Below are 16,992 nucleotides of genomic sequence, written 5' to 3' on the forward strand. Positions count from 1 at the left end.
GCCCTCCATGTGCTCGCCAGAGGTAGCCTGACTGCCATTAGGTACCAAGATGAGATCCTCAGACACCTTGTGAGACCATATGCTGGTGCGGTTGGCCCTGGGTTCCTCCTAATGCAGGACAATGCCAGACCTCATGTGGCTGGAGTGTGTCAGCAGTTCCTGCAAGATGAAGGTATTGAAGCTATGGACTGGCCGCCCGTTCCCCAGACCTGAATCCGATGGAGCACATCTGGGACATCATGTCTCGCTCCATCCACCAACGTCACGTTGCACCACAGACTATCCTGGATTTGGCGAATGCTTTACTCCAGGTCTGGGAGGAGATCCCTCAGGAGACCATTCGCCGCCTCATCAGGAGCATGTCAAGGCGTTGTAAGGAGATCATACAGGCACGTGGAGCCCACACACAATACTGAGCATCATTTCCTTGTCTTGAGGCATTTCCACTGAAGTTGGATCAGCCTGTAACTTCATTTTCCACTTTGATTTTGAGCATCATTCCAACTCCAGACCTCCGTGGGATATTAGTTGTGATTTACGTTGATCATTTTTAGGTTTTATTGTTCTCAACACATTCCACTATGTAATGAATAAAGATTTACAACTGGAATATTTCATTCAGTGATATCTAGGATGTTGGATTTTAGTGTTCACTTTATTTTTTTGAGCTGTGTACATCTCTGCTGCTCTCGTGTCCTCCAGATGCATCGAATGCTTCCAGCGTCACTTGCCTATCTGCCATCTTGCATGCCCTGTAGCTCGCTGATCAATGTGCCATCTGGCATGTCCGGCTCTGCTGCATCAATGGCTCTAGTCGCGCTGCTCACCCTGACTTTCAGAGAATACACTTCACCAGGGGAGCCCATATCACCCGTGTGTAGTCTGATCTGCAACCCACTGCTTTTTGATGTTTTGATGCAAAAGACACAACTAGTTACATCCAATAGCTCACGATGATGTCTTTTCTCAATCCAGGCTCTCTTTTATGGACTTGACTGCCATGACAAGTTCCTGCAGCCACAACTCATCTTTTCAGACTTCATTATCAAGACATCTTAGGCTCCTTCCTTATTCATTATCTTTCCTTCCTTCTCAACCCAAAGCTCCCATTCTGGTGCCCTAACAGTGTCGTACAGCTGCCGCCCCGAATACTGTGGCACTAAATACAATACTGCAGAGATAATGGAGCCATAACTACTGTCATCCCAAAAATAACATTGCTATACATAGAGCTCTCAAAGTAATAGTGCCATAGATGCCGTATACTGCCTCCCCGGAATACTGCAGAGCAGCGTGTCCCCAGCAGTGTCCCACGTCCCAAAATCCAAAGTGTCAAGAAGATGAGTCTAATCCCTGAAACATTATTACATCTGCACCCTAACCCTCTCCTATGCCGGTATATGGCCCCATCGGGAACGTCACCAAACTATATTCTGGCTATTATCGTAACAATGTAGAAATATGCAGAAAATAGTTTGCAAGCTGCAACAAAGGTTTCAACTTCGCCAGTGTCATAAGTAGGGATGAGCGGACCTTTGGAACTTCGGTTTCTGGTTCCTTTCTCTCTATCCTTCTCCCTGTCTCCCAATGGACTTCCCCCGGAACTCCAAACATTGCAATGGACTTCCCCCGGAACTCCAAACATTGCAATGGACTTCCCCCGGAACTCCGAACATTGCAATGGACTTCTCCTGGAACTCCGAACATTGCAATGGACTTCCCCCGGAACTCCCAACATTGCAATTGACTTCCCCCGGAACTCCGAACATTGCAATGGACTTCCCCTGGAACGCAGAACTTTGCAAAGAACTTCCCCAGAACGCAGAATATTGCAATGGACTTCCCCTGGAAATCCCAACATTGCAATGGACTTCCCCAGAACGCAGAACTTTGCAATGGACTTCCCCAGAACGCAGAACTTTGCAATGGACTTCCCCCAGAACGCAGAACATTGCAATGGACTTCCCCCAGAACTCTCAACATTGCAATGGACTCCCCCCGGAACTCCGAACATTGCAATGGACTCCCCCCAGAACTTTGAACATTGCAACAGACTTTCCTCAGAACTCCCAACATTGCAATGGACTTCCCTGGAATGCAGAACTTTGCATAGGACTTCCCCCGGAACTCCGAACTTTGCAATGGACTTCCCCCAGAACTCCGAACATTGCAATATACTTCCCCCGGAACTCTGAACATTGCAATGGACTTCCCCAGAATGCAAAACATTGCAATGGACTTCCCCCGGAACTCCGAACATTGCAATGGACTTCCCCCTGAATTCCGAAAATTGCAATGGCCATCCCCCGGAACTCCAAACATTGCAATGGACTTCCCCGGAACACAGAACATTGCAATGGACTTCCCCCAGAACTCCAAACATTGCAATGGACTTCCCCGGAACACAGAACTTTGCAATGGACTTCCCCCGGAACTCTGAACATTGCAATGGACTTCCCGCAGATCTCTGAACATTGCAATGGACTCCTCCAGAACGTAGAACATTGCAATGGACTTCCCCCAGAACTCTGAACAATGCAATGGACTCTCCCCAGAACTCCAAACATTGCAATGGACTCCCCCCAGGACTCCGAACATTGCAATGGACTTCCCCCGGAACTCCGAAAATTGCAATGGGCTTCCCCCGGAACTCTGAACATTGCAATGGACTCCCCCCGGAATGCAGAACATTGCAATGGTCTTCCCCCGGAACTCCGAAAATTGCAACGGACTACCCCCGGAACTCCAAACATTGCAATGGACTTCCCTGGAACACAGAACTTTGCAATGGACTTCCCCGAAACACAGAACTTTGCAATGGACTTCCCCCAGAACTCCGAACTTTGCAATGGACTTCCCCCAGAACTCTGAACATTGCAATGGACTCCCCCCGAAACACAGAACTTTGCAATGGACTTCCCCCAGAACTCCGAACTTTGCAATGGAATTCCCCCAGAACTCTGAACATTGCAATGGACTCCCCCCGAATGCAGAATATTGCAATGGACTTCCCCAGGAACTCCGAACATTGCAATGGACTTCCCCCGGAATTCTGAACTTTGCAATGGACTTCCCTGGAACACAGAACTTTGCAATGGACTTCCCCCAGAACTCCGAACTTTGCAATGGACTTCCCCCAGAACTCCGAACTTTGCAATGGACTTCCCCGGAACACAGAACTTTGCAATGGACTTCCCCCAGAACTCCGAACTTTGCAATGGACTTCCCCGGAACACAGGACATTGCAATGGACTTCCCCCGGAACTCTGAACATTGCAATGGACTTCCCCCGGAACTCCAAACGTTGCAACAGATTTCCGGGGAATGTCAGTGTTCATTGTTTAGCACTGGATACAAACTGTCCAGTGCGAACGCCGAACTTTTAAGTTCTGGTTGGCTCCTCTCTAGTCATAAAGTTACAGATGGAGATAACGGGTGCAAGAGAGATAAAATCCGAGGGATGAGCCTAGAGCACCCCATACACATGATTAGACTAATATTGGCTGCAACCACCGATATTGAGGGGATCAGCCAACATAATAATGTGCATGGGGGCCCAGGACAAGTGATCATTAGCGGAGATGTCGATCTGTCATGTCTGATTTTTGGACTGCCGATTGCTGTACTCTCCTAGAGGCAAGTCTCCGGCAGGGATATCTGTCAGTGGCTTTGTCATAGAGAACTAAATTTCGACAGCCATAACCAGATTTTCTTGCAAAAGTTATTCTTCCTAAGGGATGTTTAAAGTGAGTTTGAGTTGTCAAAAAATACTATACCCGCCACTGTGGCCCTCTACGTCCTCCACCGACACTCCCTCCAATAGTGATGTCATTCCCACCAATGTCGCGGTAAAGGACTGTAGCAGCCAATCACTGCACTGCACTGCTCTGCTGCGTCCACGCGACATTGGCATAATTGTGTGGAGCAGGAACATGGCGAGATGTCTGGATGGTAGTGACGTCACAACCCAAGGACCAGCAGGACCAGCTTGGAGAAGTTGTGGTCTGCCATGGTGGAGGAACATGTATGGCTCTCAACGCCTCCAAGCACAGCGCCCACAAGAAGGGGTTACTTCATGGAGCGAATCCACCAGGCAGCACGTAGTCATCCTATCATAACAGCGGAGTATTGTAGATGGATCTAGCACATAGCAGAAAGTTCAGGGGTCATTGATACATTTCCAAAAATAAGTCTTTATTGGAGAAGTTGAGGTCTCGGGGGGAGACTTTACTATTAGATAGGAGTTCTCACCTTTCCGTAAGTCAGACAGTAGTAGAACCTTCCGTATCGCAGGTTTACTGGCAGCGTAAAGTTCATGTTGTCCTGTTTCCAAATTAGCAATTACCCAAGAATAACCGACTACTTTGTTGTAGGAATTCTCCTTAGAAAGCGAAGCATAATGAAACCTCTGTTTCCTAAACCACAACGTTTGAGAAGGAAACGTGAAGGCACATGCGACGTTCCGAAAGGGGAAGAGCGTTATTAAGCATGTAGCAGCATTGCGAACAGAAACCATAAAATTACTGTTATCTGGCAACCAATAATCCAGAAATTGGGGTAATCCAGCCCAGAATTCCAATATAGGAGAACCTGCTAACGCTCCAGACATATAATGCGCACAACTCTGCATTTTCTCTGTTATTCCTCCTAAGGCTATGTTCACACGTGGGGTTTTTGTTGCGTTTTTTTTTTTCTGCACCAAAACCTGCTCTCTTGGCTGTAATGAAGCTGCAGAAAAGTATGTAAGCTCGGCTCTATTGAAGTGAATGGGGCTGAGCTGCGGTACAGTGCCAATTCCAGTTCTAGCACTTATGGTGCCGGCAGAATGCTGATGAAGAGAAACCTCCCACTGAATAAGAGTGATGGAAAGTTACAGAGCCACAAAATAATTCCTAGAAATTAGGAATGTAAAATTCTGCTGCCTCCGATCTGTATTGGGGTTAGTTATCTGCAGTCTCCCCGCTCTCCAGATCCATTGTGTCGCAGATCCCCAAGGTTCAGCCGCCATATTTGCGTCCCGCATGTTGCAATAAGTCTCAGAATCCTAATCGTTCACTTTTTACACTAGACAACGTACACACCGCGGCGCCATCTTGGAGTGTGCACCCTCCGCTACGATGTGTGCGATATAATGAGTGACCCATTCATGCAAATCTGCCTCTATATCATTACACGAGACAATGCAAACACCCAGTAGACATCGTACAGCGTGCAATCTCCAGCATGACGAACGAGTGACAAATAACGGCTCCATACGATGAGACCGGACGCGATCAATTCCGAAATACACGGAACGAAACGCGTTTCAGCTCCTCCGGACTGACAGTGAGTTGTCGCCACCCAGTGGCACCATTGTGAACTGCGATGCATAAGTCATAACTTTAATAAGTTCACACCCCTGCGATTTAAAAAAGGTTGGTCGAAAGACTTTGCACAAAAGTCACACAGCTTTGTCCTATAGTATAAAAATAAGTATCAAGTCTTCAAGATCTGTTATTAAATGCCAACCTCCATCCTTTATTTCCTAACTTTGAAAATCTGTGGAAGCAAAGAAACTGAGAATAACCTCAGGCTGCGATGAGCGAAAGGAAAATCCCCAAATTATAAAAATGAATTTTTTTTGGGGGGGAATAAAAAATACACAAAACATAATACAATACATATACATAATATATAATAAATAATAATAAACATAATACAATACATATACATAATATATAATAAATAATAATAAACATAATACAATACATATACATAATATATAATACATAATAATAAACATAATACAACACATAATACAGCAAGGAAGCTCCAAAAATAGGGATAGGTGACAAACGGTAATCCAACAAGTATAAATGGCAGCTTTCTAAATGCGGGTAGTGCAAAAGGAGTTTGGCTCTAGAGACCCGTGCAAAAATACAAACTGTACAATGTGCAAGAAAAAAAATGCATATATACATATATTAATGCAGAAAATGCAAACATATGTATATAAATGCATACAAAGAGGGCCGAACCAGAGGAAGATAAACCTCATAAAGAAACCAAACATGGAATCCCCGAGTAGAACATAGTCCAAGTAAAACGCATCAATGCAAAGTAGCAAACTCAGCTTCTGTATGGAGTCATTACCCTGATGCCCCCAATACATGTTTCGCCCTGCTTCATCAGGAGGATCCTGTATGGAGCTTGTGAATGGGGAACAAAAATGGGTCTTCCCCAAACTGTTCCCACATAGTTGAGAGTATGAATGTCATGGCTCACTATGTATTAAGTCTTGATGTAAGTGTTGGATAAGTCAGGAGGCGAACGGAACAGCAGAGCTGGATAAGCGGCACCTAGCAGACTGCGCAACTGCACGTCCAGCTCTGCTATTCCACCGTGCTCTCCGGCTCCTCTTTGCACCAATGTCCACGGCCCGTGTTGCTTTGTCTATTAGTGCAACGAATGGTAAATTTAACTCTGCTGCATCCTTTAATTTAGATGCACAATAAATAATATAAAGAGTCAATATTTATAAAGATTTATTTGACCTAATATGCATAACGATAGCGATCAGAACGGTATTTTCCGGCTTATCTTTTTCACACATGCCCCCATGCAAGTTACACTCACTAATGAAAGTTTCCTTCGCCGCCGGCTTCATCAATATTGTAAGGAGCCTCCTCCACTTTCACTGTGGATGCATTATTCAGGGGCAGAGCCATATCAGCGGAGCTTACGTTGTGTCATTTCTCTCCAGCCGCTCAAAATGACTCGGCAGCTTTGGTTCCTATCTGTTTATGTGATATTATCTTGCATAATTGGTCCTATAAAATCTCTTCGGCAAAACGCGAGCTGCGAATATGGTGGAAATTGTGCCAAATCCGCTGATAGACAGGTGACGTGTCCGCCAGGTAAGTGGCTGCGCGGCTCATTACGCTGGATATCACCGATTTATAGCTGATTTTAGCTGATTTCTTTTATTATCTTGTTGGCTGTCACCGTTTCCTATAACTGTCTTGGCCCTCGCGGGAGATTCACAGATTTGTGAAGCTGATCAGCAAGGTTGGCAGTGTGTCCTGGTTTCAGCTGTCCTCATCCATGGGATCCACAGGACTCTGATACAGTGGAATACAATGGAAGAGGAAGGAGCTGCTTGCTCCATGCCCCACCATATAGGCAGTGCGCCTCACACAGCATGGGCGCAGATGTTCTTGACAGTTATTGTGGGAGCATCATAATGTGTGAGGGGCACTATGGAGGTATCATACTATGTCAAGGGCATTATGGGGCATCATAACTTGTAAGAGGCACTGTGGGGTCATTTTAATGTGTGAGAGACACTGGAGGCAACTTAATGTGTGAGGGATGCTTTGGTGTCCTCAATGTGTGAGGCGTGATGTAGAAGAATAATGTATGAGAGTACTGGGGTAGTGCCATAATGTGGGAGGGACATCATACTGTGTGTGGGGGGCTCTCAGAGGGCATTATACTGTGTGAAGGGGACTGTAGGGGCATCATGATTTGTAAGGGGCACTGTGGGATCATGCTACCTTGGTGAGAGATACTGTGGGGGTCATTTAATGTGGGATGTGTGTTGTGAGGGCCTCAAAATGTGTGAGAGGTGATGTTTAGTGCTGTGTGGGCATCTTAATGGGTGAGGGGTGCTGTAGGGCCATCATAATATATGAGGGGTGCTGTGGGAACATCATAATATATGAGGGGTGCTGTGGGAACATCATAATATATGAGGGGTGCTGTGTGGACATCATAATATATGAGGGATGCTGTAGGGACACCATAGTGTATAAGGGGTGCTGTAGGGGCATCATAATATATGAGGGGTGCTGTAGGGGCATCATAATATATGAGGGGTGCTGTGTGGACATAATATATGAGGGGTGCTGTAGGGACATCATAATATATGAGGAGTGCTGTGTGGACATCATAATATATGAGGAGTGCTGTGTGGACATCATAATATATGAGGGGTGCTGTAGGGACATCATAATATATGAGGAGTGCTGTGTGGACATCATAATATATGGGGGTGTTATGATCTGGTGGTTTAGGAGCAACATAGAACAAGCTCTGAAGGAAGTGGTATCTGTACTGACCGCAGTCCCTGAGCTCAACACAACACAAGAAGTAGCCGTGGGATGCTCCTAACACTCCCTAGGCACCTCGTCACAGCCTGAGAACTAACTACCCCTAAAGATAGAAACAGGAAAACTATCTTGCCTCAGAGAAAATCCCCAAAGGATAGACAGCCCCCCACAAGTAATGACTGTGAGTGGAGAGGGAAAAGACATACACAGAATGAAACCAGGATGAGCACAGGAGGCCAGTCTAGCTAGATAGATAGGACAGGATGAAATACTGTGCGGTCAGTATAAAACACTACATAAAATCCACACTGAGTTTACAAAAATCTCCACACCTGACTAAAGGTGTGGAGGGTAAATCTGCTTCCCAGAGCTTCCAGCATCACAGAATTAATTCATACTGACAAGCTGGACAAACATAGAAAGCACAGAACGGATAAGTCCACAACTTGTGGACAGAAAAGAGCAAGCAAGGACTTAGCTTTGCTGAACTGGTCAGGATAACAGGGAAATCCAAAGAGATGTGAATCCAACCAGGAACCATTGACAAGTGGCACAAGCTGAAGGAAAGAGCCAGGCTAAATAGCCGAGCAGAATAGACAATCAGTGGAAGCAGCTGCTGACAGCTAAATCCAAGGAGCAGCCATTCTACTTAAAACCACCAGAGGGAGCCCAAGAGCAGAACTCACAAAAGTGCCACTTACAACCAGCGGAGGGAGCCCAAGAGCGGAATTCACAACATGAGGGGTGCTGTGTGGACATCATAATATATGAGGAGTGCTGTGTGGACATAATATATGAGGGGTGCTGTAGAGACACCATAATATATGAGGGGTACTGTGTGGACATCATAATATATGAGGGGTGCTGTGTGGACATCATAATATATAAGGGGTGCTGTGTGGACAACATAATATATGAGGGGTGCTGTAGGGACATCATATTTTATAAGGGGTGCTGTGTGGACATCATAATATATGAGGGGTGCTGTAGGGCCATCATAATATGATGGCCTGGATGTCTTCCTGGAGCAGAACAATATTGTATCATACAATTAGGTTCTGTAGAAGGACGTAGATCTGGGGATTTATTATGATGGAATATAGGCTGAACTGGATGGACAAATGTCTTTTTTCGGCCTTACTAACTATGTTACTATGTTACTATGTAATATATGAGGAGTGCTGTCTGGACATCATAATATATGAGGGGTGCTGTGTGGGCATAATATATGAGGGGTGCTGTGTGGGCATCATAATATATGAGGGGTGCTGTGTGGACATCATAATATATGAGGGGTGCTGTGTGGACATCATAATATATGAGGGGTGCTGTAGGGCCATCATGATATATGAGGGGTGATGTGTGGACATCATAATCATATATAAGGGGTGCTGTAGGGCCATCATAATATATGAGGGGTGCTGTAGGGACATCATATTATATGAGGGGTGCTGTAGGGACATCATAATATATAAGGGGTGCTGTGTGGACATCATAATATATGAGGGGTGCTGTAGGGACATCATAATATATGAGGGGTGCTGTGTGGACATAATATATGAGGGGTGCTGTGTGGACATAATATATGAGGGGTGCTGTGTGGACATAATATACGAGGGGTGCTGTGTGGACATCATAATATATAAGGGGTGCTGTGTGGACATCATATTATATGAGGGGTGCTGTAGGGACATCATAATATATAAGGGGTGCTGTGTGGACATCATAATATATGAGGGGTGCTGTACGGACATCATAATATATGAGGGGTGCTGTGTGGACATAATATATGAGGGGTGCTGTGTGGACATAATATATGAGGGGTGCTGTGTGGACATAATATATGAGGGGTGCTGTGTGGACATCATAATATATAAGGGGTGCTGTGTGGACTTCATAATATATGAGGGGTGCTGTAGGGACATCATAACATATGAGGGGTGCTGTGTGGACATCATAACATATGAGGGATGCTGTGTGGACATCAAAATATATGAGGGGTGCTGTGTGGACATAATATATGAGGGGTGCTGTGTGGACATAATATATGAGGGGTGCTGTGTGGACATCATAATATATGAGGGGTGCTATGGGGACATCATAATATATGAGGGGTGCTATGGGGACATCATAATATATGAGGGGTGCTGTGGGGACATCATAATATATGAGGGTTGCTGTAGGGCCATCATAATATATGAGGGGTGCTGTGGGGACATCATAATATATGAGGGGTGCTGTGGGACATAATAATATATGAGGGGTGCTATGGGGACATCATAATATATGAGGGGTGCTGTAGGGACATCATAATATATGAGGGGTGCTGTATGGACATCATAATATATGAGGGGTGCTGTGGGGACATCATAATATATGAGGGGTGCTGTGGGGACATCATAATATATGAGGGGTGCTGTGGGGACATCATAATATATGAGGGGTGCTGTGGGGACATCATAATATATGAGGGTTGCTGTAGGGCCATCATAATATATGAGGGGTGCTGTGGGGACATCATAGTATATGAGGGGCGCTGTGGGGATATCATAATATATCAGGGGTGCTGTGGGGACATCATAATATATCAGGGGTGCTGCATGGAAATCATATTTATATGAAAACTATAACATTACCTAACCCTTAGAGTAAACAATACAAAAACAAATTGATACATTAGAATAACTGGGGGGTGGGGTGCTGGTGGTTGTGGTCTCCTTATTTCCCCCCAAAATGTAATAATAGCCATCAAAACATCGTCAACATCCCAACACGGTAGCAATAAATATAAAAAACCTCAGCACTAAAAAACAAACCCCCCACATTGCTCCATTGATGGAAAAATGAAAAAGTAAAAATTCTCAAAAAATGGCCACACAAATTAAATATTTTGCACTAGTTTAGATTTTTCCCTCCATTTACTCCCACTTGAATTTTTTTTCCTGTTTCCAGTATATTATGTGGTTGAATAAACGGTGTCTTTCAAAACTACAACTCGTCCCGCAAAAGACCCCAAAACCCTCATACAGCTAAAGTCAATGGGAAAAAGGTTTTTTTTTTCAAATTGCCCCCTTCTTGAAGGGGTAAAGTTCCAAAGTCGTGTTGGCTCTAGGGGGGAAAGAGGGGTCTTTAAGTGGCAATAATGTATTATTCTTTGTCATAGGTTATTTCAGATTGAGAACAGAATTGGATCCTTCGACCCAGTGTGTGAAATGTCCCGCGGGTTTCTTCAACCATGTGGCGGGTCAGGAGTCCTGTTTTTCTTGCGGATCGGAAGCCGTGCAGCCTGACGAAGGACAAACTACATGTATCTGCCGTGGGGAGGGAAGGGTATTCCAGGTAAAAACTAAAGAGATCTTTCATTGATTTTTCTTTAACTGCAGTTGCTTTGGAAAGTTATTTCTATACAGAATGGAAACAGTTAAAAAGTAACTAAAGTTTGATACTCATAGTATTTTGTCCAGCATGGAAAGTTTTGAAACTTTTCAAATAACTTTCTTAGTTTTATTTCTGTCAATTTCTGGCTTTTCCCCAGTCTATTAGCTATATTATTACCAGAACAAACTCATGTGGAGTACAGCTGATGGCAGTGATGGGTCAGCTCAGCATCTCTGTCACTAACTCTGGAGATCATGTGGAGTACAGCTGATGGCAGTGATGGGTCAGCTCAGCCCCTGTGTCACTAACTCTGGAGATCATGTGGAGGACAGCTGATGGCAGTGATGGGTCAGCTCAGCACCTGTGTCACTAACGCTGGAGATCATGTGGAGTACAGCTGATGGCAGTGATGGGTCAGCTCAGCACCTGTGTCACTAACTCTGGAGATCATGTGAAGGACAGCTGATGGCAGTGATGGGTCAGCTCAGCACCTGTGTCACTAACGCTGGAGATCATGTGGAGTACAGCTGATGGCAGTGATGGGTCAGCTCAGCATCTCTGTCACTAACGCTGGAGATCATGTGGAGTACAGCTGATGGCAGTGATGGGTCAGCTCAGCACCAGTGTCACTAACTCTGGAGATCATGTGGAGTACAGCTGATGGCAGTGATGGGTCAGCTCAGCCCCTGTGTCACTAACTCTGGAGATCATGTGGAGGACAGCTGATGGCAGTGATGGGTCAGCTCAGCACCTATGTCACTAACGCTGGAGATCATGTGGAGGACAGCTGATGGCAGTGATGGGTCAGCTCAGCACCTGTGTCACTAACTCTGGAGATCATGTGGAGTACAGCTGATGGCAGTGATGGGTCAGCTCAGCATCTGTGTCACTAACTCTGGAGATCATGTGGAGTACAGCTGATGGCAGTGATGGGTCAGCTCAGCATCTCTGTCACTAACGCTGGAGATCATGTGGAGTACAGCTGATGGCAGTGATGGGTCAGCTCAGCACCAGTGTCACTAACTCTGGAGATCATGTGGAGTACAGCTGATGGCAGTGATGGGTCAGCTCAGCCCCTGTGTCACTAACTCTGGAGATCATGTGGAGGACAGCTGATGGCAGTGATGGGTCAGCTCAGCATCTGTGTCACTAACTCTGGAGATCATGTGGAGTACAGCTGATGGCAGTGATGGGTCAGCTCAGCATCTCTGTCACTAACGCTGGAGATCATGTGGAGTACAGCTGATGGCAGTGATGGGTCAGCTCAGCACCTGTGTCACTAACTCTGGAGATCATGTGGAGTACAGCTGATGGCAGTGATGGGTCAGCTCAGCATCTGTGTCACTAACTCTGGAGATCATGTGGAGTACAGCTGATGGCAGTGATGGGTCAGCTCAGCATCTCTGTCACTAACGCTGGAGATCATGTGGAGTACAGCTGATGGCAGTGATGGGTCAGCTCAGCACCAGTGTCACTAACTCTGGAGATCATGTGGAGTACAGCTGATGGCAGTGATGGGTCAGCTCAGCACCTGTGTCACTAACTCTGGAGATCATGTGGAGTACAGCTGATGGCAGTGATGGGTCAGCTCAGCCCCTGTGTCACTAACTCTGGAGATCATGTGGAGGACAGCTGATGGCAGTGATGGGTCAGCTCAGCATCTGTGTCACTAACTCTGGAGATCATGTGGAGTACAGCTGATGGCAGTGATGGGTCAGCTCAGCATCTCTGTCACTAACGCTGGAGATCATGTGGAGTACAGCTGATGGCAGTGATGGGTCAGCTCAGCACCAGTGTCACTAACTCTGGAGATCATGTGGAGTACAGCTGATGGCAGTGATGGGTCAGCTCAGCCCCTGTGTCACTAACTCTGGAGATCATGTGGAGGACAGCTGATGGCAGTGATGGGTCAGCTCAGCACCTGTGTCACTAACGCTGGAGATCATGTGGAGTACAGCTGATGGCAGTGATGGGTCAGCTCAGCACCTGTGTCACTAACTCTGGAGATCATGTGGAGTACAGCTGATGGCAGTGATGGGTCAGCTCAGCATCTGTGTCACTAACTCTGGAGATCATGTGGAGTACAGCTGATGGCAGTGATGGGTCAGCTCAGCATCTCTGTCACTAACGCTGGAGATCATGTGGAGTACAGCTGATGGCAGTGATGGGTCAGCTCAGCACCAGTGTCACTAACTCTGGAGATCATGTGGAGTACAGCTGATGGCAGTGATGGGTCAGCTCAGCACCTGTGTCACTAACTCTGGAGATCATGTGGAGTACAGCTGATGGCAGTGATGGGTCAGCTCAGCCCCTGTGTCACTAACTCTGGAGATCATGTGGAGTACAGCTGATGGCAGTGATGGGTCAGCTCAGCACCTGTGTCACTAACTCTGGAGATCATGTGGAGTACAGCTGATGGCAGTGATGGGTCAGCTCAGCATCTGTGTCACTAACTCTGGAGATCATGTGGAGTACAGCTGACGGCAGTGATGGGTCAGCTCAGCACCTGTGTCACTAACGCTGGAGATCATATGGAGTACAGCTGATGGCAGTGATGGGTCAGCTCAGCATCTCTGTCACTAACTCTGGAGATCATGTGGAGTACAGCTGATGGCAGTGATGGGTCAGCTCAGCCCCTGTGTCACTAACGCTGGAGATCATATGGAGTACAGCTGATGGCAGTGATGGGTCAGCTCAGCATCTCTGTCACTAACTCTGGAGATCATGCGGAGTACAGCTGATGGCAGTGATGGGTCAGCTCAGCCCCTGTGTCACTAACGCTGGAGATCATGTGGAGTACAGCTGATGACAGTGATGGGTCAGCTCAGCATCTGTGTCACTAACTCTGGAGATCATGTGGTGTACAGCTGATGGCAGTGATGGGACAGCTCAGCATCTGTGTCACTAACTCTGGAGATCATGTGAAGGACAGCTGATGGCAGTGATGGGTCAGCTCAGCACCTGTGTCACTAACGCTGGAGATCATGTGGAGTACAGCTGATGGCAGTGATGGGTCAGCTCAGCACCTGTGTCACTAACTCTGGAGATCATGTGGAGTACAGCTGATGGCAGTGATGGGTCAGCTCAGCACCTGTGTCACTAACGCTGGAGATCATGTGGAGTACAGCTGATGACAGTGATGGGTCAGCTCAGCATCTGTGTCACTAACTCTGGAGATCATGTGGAGTACAGCTGATGGCAGTGATGGGTCAGCTCAGCACCTGTGTCACTAACTCTGGAGATCATGTGGAGTACAGCTGATGGCAGTGATGGGTCAGCTCAGCACCTGTGTCACTAACGCTGGAGATCATGTGGAGTACAGCTGATGGCAGTGATGGGTCAGCTCAGCATCTGTGTCACTAACTCTGGAGATCATGTGGTGTACAGCTGATGGCAGTGATGGGTCAGCTCAGCATCTGTGTCACTAACTCTGGAGAAGCTGCTGCAGGAGATTGTTGTTATGAGCTCAGCAATCAGAGGGGGAGACCTTTGCTGACGATCACTGCCATCAGCGGTACTCCACATGACGGCAGTAAATGAACTGGGTTTGGAGAACACTTGCCATTTTCTTTTTTTCAGGAAAGAAAACAAATCCCCCAAATAAAGTTATTTGCAAAGTTTAATAACTTTAAATCCTGGACAAAATTATTTAAAACAAAAAAGAAAGTTTAGTTAGATGACAATGTCGGCTCCGCTACATCTGCGCCGCGTACTATTATCTGTTTCCTCTGCTCCAGCCTAGTGATGGAAGGTGTCCCTGTGCTGCCGGCCATCATCCCACAGACGATGGGGTTAGTTGTGTGCAGATTGTGTATGATATCTGTAGAGATGGATCCACTCGCAGCCAGGAAGGAAAGTGCCTAAGCCAGCAGGAGTGGAAGGACTACTGTTCCCAGCAGGTAATCTTTCTGCAGTGCTTGTGAAATTAATCCCTACAGATTTTCTATGGATTTATGGTGCAGATTCTGCACTGAAATCTGCTGCAGATTACGGCAATAATTCTTGCAGGCAGGCGGCCATGTCAGCAAGAACGACCGTGCCGATAGGATAAGAAAAGCATTGTTATAATAAATATTGGTCAGTGCTGACCATTCCTGACTGTAGGGACCATTCCTGACTGTAGGGACCATTCCTGACTGTAGGGACCATTCCTGACTGTAGGGACCATTCCTGACCGTAGGGACCATTCCTGACTGTAAGGACCATTCCTGGCTGTAGGGACCATTCCTGGCTGTAGGGACCATTCCTGACCGTAGGGACCATTCCTGACTGTAGGGACCATTCCTGACTGTAGAGACAATTCCTGACTGTAGGGACCATTCCTGACCGTAGGGACCATTCCTGACTGTAGGGACCATTCCTGACTGTAGGGACCATTCCTGACCGTAGGGACCATTCCTGACTGTAAGGACCATTCCTGGCTGTAGGGACCATTCCTGGCTGTAGGGACCATTCCTGACTGTAGAGACTGTTCCTGACTGTAGAGACCATTCCTGACTGTAGAGACCATTCCTGACTGTAGAGACCATTCCTGGCTGTAGGGACCATTCCTGACTGTAGGGACCATTCCTGACTGTAGAGACCATTCCTGACTGTAGAGACCATTCCTGACTGTAGGGACCATTCCTGACTGTAGAGACCATTCCTGACTGTAGAGACCATTCCTGACTGTAGGGACCATTCCTGACTGTAGAGACCATTCCTGACTGTAGAGACCATTCCTGACTGTAGAGACCATTCCTGACTGTAGAGACCATTCCTGACTGTAGAGACCATTCCTGACTGTAGAGACCATTCCTGACTGTAGGGACCATTCCTGACTGTAGGGACCATTCCTGACTGTAGGGACCATTCCTGACTGTAGAGACCGCTCCTGAATGTAGAGACCATTCCTGACTGTAGGGACCATTCCTGACTGTAGGGACCATTCCTGACTGTAGAGACCGCTCCTGAATGTAGAGACCATTCCTGACTGTAGGGACCTGCCACACTGACTTGGGAAAACAGTAACGCCCAGTTGACCACATATTTCTATTTCCAGGAGGAAATTTCCTCAGAATGCAAAAATGTTAGGAAACATCTAATACACATTTTTTTCTCGCTGTCATTAATTTTCCACAGCGCTTTAATGGAACATTATTTCCAAGAATATCAGACTGTTCGTCCCAAGTGCTGGATATTTTCATTGGCGCACGTTGTCTACTTTCTCTTCTCCAGGTTTGTGCGCAGCCTGAACATTATGACGGCTACGACCACTTTCTCGGACTTTGCATTTGTCGGACAGAAGACGTTGATCTCATCTGTAACGCTGAGTGCAGGAGAAAGCAGAAATACTTATTGCAGATCCAATGTGTAGAAGAGACCCCCCAGCTGCTCTCCACCGACCCCTCAGGAAGAAAGGTATGAAATATATATATATATATGTACTGCAAAACGGATGACAACATTCCTGAGTCAGATCTCCGACTGTGGGAGACACGGTGACACAACCAATGTAACACGTCATAGTCTGGTGTCACTCCCT

The 16,992-nt window shown here is 46.6% G+C and overlaps 1 protein-coding gene across 1 annotated transcript in view; it reads left to right on the top strand.

Annotated features, from left to right (window-relative positions):
• Positions 1–3,737: 3,737 nt before the first annotated feature.
• The window catches only part of LOC138652257 (uncharacterized), an 83,615-nt gene continuing 70,360 nt past the window's right edge, over positions 3,738–16,992 (top strand). The window contains exons 1-3 of the mRNA XM_069743024.1: positions 3,738–3,746; positions 15,206–15,367; positions 16,686–16,868. Coding sequence (XP_069599125.1) covers positions 3,738–3,746; positions 15,206–15,367; positions 16,686–16,868 — 354 coding nt within the window. The remainder of the gene's footprint in view (positions 3,747–15,205; positions 15,368–16,685; positions 16,869–16,992) is intronic.

Source organism: Ranitomeya imitator, chromosome 10, assembly GCF_032444005.1.
Source record: "Ranitomeya imitator isolate aRanImi1 chromosome 10, aRanImi1.pri, whole genome shotgun sequence".
NCBI classification, from domain to species: domain Eukaryota; kingdom Metazoa; phylum Chordata; class Amphibia; order Anura; family Dendrobatidae; genus Ranitomeya; species Ranitomeya imitator.